This window comes from Sus scrofa, chromosome 14 (genome assembly GCF_000003025.6).
Source record: "Sus scrofa isolate TJ Tabasco breed Duroc chromosome 14, Sscrofa11.1, whole genome shotgun sequence".
NCBI classification, from domain to species: domain Eukaryota; kingdom Metazoa; phylum Chordata; class Mammalia; order Artiodactyla; family Suidae; genus Sus; species Sus scrofa.
This window is the reverse complement of record NC_010456.5, coordinates 87,309,233-87,314,944: the sequence shown is the minus strand read 5'-3', so window position 1 is coordinate 87,314,944 and position 5,712 is coordinate 87,309,233. Positions and strand designations below refer to the sequence as shown.

The 5,712-nt window shown below is 55.6% G+C and overlaps 1 protein-coding gene across 1 annotated transcript; it reads right to left on the bottom strand.

The window, feature by feature from the left end:
- Positions 401-3,867, bottom strand: LOC102161977 (ral guanine nucleotide dissociation stimulator-like). Its single transcript, XM_021073697.1, has 5 exons — positions 3,730-3,867; positions 2,455-2,648; positions 1,777-1,896; positions 1,415-1,608; positions 401-1,151 (listed from the first exon to the last, which is right to left on the bottom strand). The coding sequence occupies exons 1-5, from the start codon at positions 3,865-3,867 to the stop codon at positions 949-951; spliced, it is 849 nt and encodes a 282-aa protein (XP_020929356.1). The 3' UTR covers positions 401-948.

Below are 5,712 nucleotides of genomic sequence, written 5' to 3'. Positions count from 1 at the left end.
GTTGTTTTTGAAACCAAAAAAAAAAAAAAAAAGAAAAGAAAATCAGTCTCTTCATACATGACCTAGCCAGACACAAGATGCCAACGGTTATGTTAGCACTGTTAAGAAAAAACAGGAATTGATAAATGCATAGACACATAAGCAATACTGAGAGGAGAAAAAGAATGTATATATATGTGTATATGGATGACTGGGTCCCTTTGCTGTACAGCAGCAATTGACAAAATAGTATTAATCAACTATAGCACAAATTTAAAAATAAATAAATCAGGAATACTGGAGGGTCCCACGCCGAAGGTCGCGGGTTTAGTGACTAACACAGATAGAGCTGCCCTTGATGCAAGTGATCTGAAACAGAGATGACAGAGGGGTCATGTAACACGGCGAGTGTCCTTCATGTCACTCACATGTACAATTTCAATGATCAAAATATTCAATTTTATTTCAAGTGAGATCTATATCCTAGAGTAAATAATTCGCTATATACAGTGAAGAACCAAATGTGAGAATATGGACTTACGGGGGAGGGAAGGGAGGCTCCAGAGCTGCTGCTGGCACTGGGGCAGCTCGTCCTCTGGCCCTGAAGGCACCACAGGAGCCGGTGCTCATGGCTCTTGCTGACCTGGTCCAGCTCCAGGGATATTAGGGGAGGAGCTGGCTCCAGCCCTGGAGTAACTGGAAGAACGGGGTCTGCCGTGGTCTCTAGACCTAGACCTGGAGCTGGAGGACATTCCAGGCCACAGCAGGGGCCCAAGCCTGATGGGCTCAGAGCAGGGGCAGTGCCCTTGCTGAGGCTTCAGCTCTGGAGCTGAGGTTGGAGGGAAAATGGGCTGAGGTTGGAGGGGAAGCACTGGGACAGGTTTCCGGGGTGATTCAGGCTTTGACATTTGGAGCAGAGCTTGCTGGACCTCATGCGGATTTAGAAGTGGAGGCTGAGAAAGTGGTTTCTTAGCTCTGAGCTGAAATGACAGCTAGGACATGAGCAGGCTCTGGCTCTGGCACTGGAGCTGGCATGTCCCCTTCACCTAAAGCTTGAACGTGAATAAGCGCTATGGTTTGAATTTGCTGGGGCTGTGGAGCTGCAGCTGGCACGAGAGCTGTAGCTGGCTCTGGGTCTCCAGGTGTTTCTAGAGCTTGCTCTGGAGCTGGTCCTGTAGTTCAAGAAGAGAAAATATCCTCAATAGGACTGCCTTACCGCATGCCTTCCAAAACAGGAAATTCCTCCCTGCCATTCAGCGAAGTCTCAGGCCAAGGTGCCACCCCCAGGAAGTCTTCCCAGGCTGCAGTCCAGGGGAAGAGTGATCTGAGCCTCCTCATGGCTCCTGCCCAATTCCAGCCTCAGGAGGCTCTGCTCTGTGAGGCCCAGCCCCGTCCCCTCCCCACTCGCCCATCACCCACCCCGAGGACCCCTCACCGTCACCCTCTGCCTCCATGGGCTCCAGATGCTCCAGCTGTGCCAGGAGAAGGCGGGCACTGTGCTCCAGGGCTGAGCCAGGCATGCTGAGCTCCAGGTAAGCCAAGAGCATCTTCAGGCAGGGAAATTCGGGAGGCTGGTGGAAATCCTCAGGATACTGGTCCAGCCAGGTGCCCAGGATGGAGGTCATGGCCCTAGGAGTGGTCGGGAGGGGGGCAGCAGAGTCAGGGCCCGGCCTTGCCTTCCACCCTGCCCCGTGTGGGACCCGGGCTCCTGGCAGCCCCTCCCATCCCCAGGCCCCACACCTCCCCGCTGTTCTCTGGAGCAGAGAGCCCCTCCCCCTGGGATCCAAAGCCACTCACATTCTGAGCTGGTGCAGGGGCCCGCCGTCCTCCTCAGCGTAGGGGAGGATGCAGCCGTACCTAGAGGAGGCCAGGAAGGTGTCAGCTGGGCTGTACTGAGGACTCACCTGGATGTGATGGCTGGTGTGACAGGGTGACCCCCGGGAGCAGGGAGGCCGCGGAGGGCAGGACCGTGGTCTGCCTGATGCATGAGATGCTGTTTGTTTTGAGAAGTGCCTGTGCCTAGGGGACCGTCCCAGATATTTGCAGAAGGAAGAAGCCCAACCAGCCCCATGACGCAGATCTGAGCAGCCTGGGCCCCACGGCTGGTCTCCAGAGATCCCTGTTCTCACTCCCCCAGGACAGGGAAGCCCCCAGGGAACCCCCCAGCACCTTTCCAATGGGACACAGTTCAGCCCAAGGTCACAGGCACAGTCCCAAATGAGGCAGAGGCTTCCTCAAGGGAAGGAGGAAGATAGAGAGCAGCCCCTCAGCAGCCTTCCCCCAGGGCCAGCTCCCCAGAAGCACCTGCCATGATGGACCCGCTCAGTCCCTCCATCACCCCAGGGGGCTGGTCCTCTCTTTACCCGGGTGAGCAGAGGGCACACTCAGGCTCAGAGAGGTGTGGTGACCTTCCCACATCTCAACAGCTGGGAGGTGGCCCAGCCACCCATGTGCCACGAGGGGTAGGGCACTCACCTTAGGAACAGAAGGTCCAGCACCTGCTGGGTGGTGGCAGAAGCCATGTAGGTGCCCAGGAAGGTGAGGAGGAAGGAGCGGTCACCGCTCAGCAAGGTGGGCACCAGCTGTGCCACCAGCTTGTCCAGCCGGCCTCCCTGGACACTCCCCACCATGCAGGTCCCACGCCTGCCCACTGGGGTCACATCTTCCCCCTGGGGTGGAACAGAGCAGAGACGTCGGTCAGAGGCAGCACTGTGGACACCAGAACGCACAGGCCGGAGCTCAGATCGAATCCCCAGCCTCGGGAACTAGTGGCCTGAGAGTCCTCAGCAGCATAAAGGTTGTGGCATCCCCAGCAGAACTGGCGGTGGGAGATGATTCAATGTGGAGCACAGTCCTGACGGCTCCGCCCTGTAGGCACTGCATCAGCCCTGAGACTCTGATCCACACTCCCATTCTAGAGATGAGAACACAGAGGCTGATCCCAGAGGGAGAGGGCTCAGGACTGTCAGGCCCACGTGCACACCTGGGGATGGAGTCAGAACAGGAGAATCCGTAGAAAAAACCTGGAGAAGCACTGTGGGTGTACATGATGGAAAACTGATCAGTGTCTCTTTCTGAGATGCCACAAATGTGGGGACAGTGACTTTGCATGTGGACAGGGCAGGGTCTGGGACATGAGGATGGGAGGGAGGGGAGATGGGGCCCAGGTTCCTCTGGGAGCATGACCCTGGGAGGGAGCCCCGGGGAGGAGCAGGGTGGCTCTGGGACCCAGGCCTCCTGGGGTGGAGTCTCCCCAGGGCTCACCCTGAGCCTGGCCTGGGCGCTGGCAGTGGTGGCGGGACCTGCCCCTCCTACAGGGAGATGGAGCAGGTGGCTCCAGGGACTGGCTCTTGTCCCCTCTGTTGTGTGGGGCCCTGGGAACACAGTGCCTGGCAGGCAGGCAGGCAGGCAGCAGCCTCAGAGCCCTGCCTGCTGTCCTCGCTGCTCTCAGAGACACCAGACACCACCCGCAGACACTCATTCACCACTCTCTGCACAGACCTCCCCCAGGGATGGAGAAAAGCCCAGCCCCTGAGGGCCTGGGATCCACAGGCACGGACAAGACACACCTCAGGCTCCTCCTTCCTGCTGCCAGCTCTGAGCTGGTTTGTGACCACGACAGGTCAGCAGTTTGCCAAGGGCCTGCCCTCCTGCTCCTGCCTAGATGGTCCCCTTCATCTCCCCCACACACAGGGGGATGAGGGTAGGTGGGGAAGGCTCACTAGCCTGCCCCAGGCCACCAGTGGTTACCTTCGGGGACTTCCTCCTAAAGGACCAGTGGCATCGGGGTTGAGGTTTGAACCAGTGGCGACAGAATCTGAAAATCCTCTCCCTCCAGGGTTTCCTGGAGCAGAAGCCCCGGGGAGTCGGGACGCAGCAGGAGAACATCTTTCTCCCTCAACTGCCTCCAGCCAAGTGAGCTGGCTGTGGGGCTGGCTCTAGAATGTGGGCGCCTGGTAACGGGGTTCCAATTCTGTTGGGGTCCATTGCCAAGGAAGTGACCTCACTTCCTGGGTCCCCTCAGCGGCATGGTCTCCTCACACAGCCCCCAGCACACAGCCCTCTGGGCTGCTGACCCTCAGCCCTTGTCCACGCAGTCCCCATGTCACCCAGTCACACCACACTGCCTTCTGCATAGTGCCTGGGGAGGGGCTGTGTGTGGCTCTGAGAAGACAGACCTGGTTCCAGACTCAACTTCCCCTTCTCACCTGGTCCCCATCCTGAGTGAGTCCCTGTGTCTGAAAGCCTGCCTGACCACCACCTGCACAGTTTTGGGGGGGGCAGATTCCAGCATCTCTTTCTAGGGGTGTCCTCAGGCACATGTGGCATGAGACCTGAACATGTGGGAGGGGCGTCACGAGAAGATCGTGCCTTCACCCCCTTTTTGCTTCCTCTTATTACCTCCCCCATGGCTGTTCCTCTTCTGACCCCTTCCCAACATTCTTTTTGAATGTCCCTGTGCAGGAGTGTGTGTGTGGGTATGTGTGAGTGCGTGTGCCCATGCTCGCTGCCTTTGGGTCAGAAAAAACCCTCCCCCACACACATGGAGGGAGAAGCCAGAGCTTCCTAAGATCGTAGGGTTTCTAGTTTCCCAACACACCTGCTGACAGGGTCCCAGCCTTGTCCTAGGGACACAGACACGTCAGACCAGGTGGCACATGTGGCAGGAGCAGGGATGACGGACGCAGACAGTCTGCTCCCCTGTCCTCGCTCACAGCCACAGTGCAGCCTGCGGGGACTGTCCCCTTCATGGGGCACAGGGTCTGTGAGGCTTGGCTTCTCTGGCTGGACACACAGCGGCTTCAGGACAGGTGGCAGACGACAGGCTCCTTTCACCAGATGAACTTGACAAGCTCAGTGCTGCTGCCTTCCTGTTCCTGAACTTAAATGCTTGTCCCCAAGGCTGAGGCGGCTGGACCCCTTATCCAGGCCCAACATCGGCATAAACAGAGTCAATGTCACCAGAAACAAGGGGATTTTTCTTCAGATCAGTAACAACATCCTCAGCCTGGACTGAAACACTCGGGTAGGTAGGTTAAGGATCTGGCTTTGTCAGTACAGGTTGCTGTTGTGGCCTGTGTTTGATTCCTGGCCCAGGAAATTTCACATGCTCAATTCGGAAAAATAAAAAAAGAAAGAAGAAAGGCTTTGGTAAGCAAGTTCTCTAGTGACTTATTTAGGAAAACGGATCAGAATTGATCACTTGTAAGTTTCTAATTTTATTTAATTTTTTAATTAACAATTTTTTTTCTTGTCTTTTGTCTTTTTTTGTGGCACATGGGAGGTTCCTAGGTTAGGGGCTGAATCGGAGTTGCAGCTGCCGGCCTACACGAGAGCCACAGCAACACTAGATCCAACCTGCATCTGTGACCTACACCACAGCTAACAGCAACGCTGGATCCCTAACCCACTGAGTGAGGCCAGGGGTCCAACCTGCAACCTCATGGTTCGTAGTGGGATTTGTTTCCGCTGAGCTACGACAGGAACTCCCTAATTTTATTATTTATTCGAATATAATTGATTTACTAAGTTGTCTGCGTTTTTGGTACATATCAAACTGATGCATTTGTGCATACATATATTTTCAGATTCTTTTCCATTATAAATTTATGAATTATTGAATATGGTTTCTCGTGCTATAGAAGAGGTCCTTGTTTCTTCTTAATTTGGGTTGCATATATAGTATAAAGGTCTAAGACTCCATTGGCCCCAGGAACTCTCTTCCCACCCCGC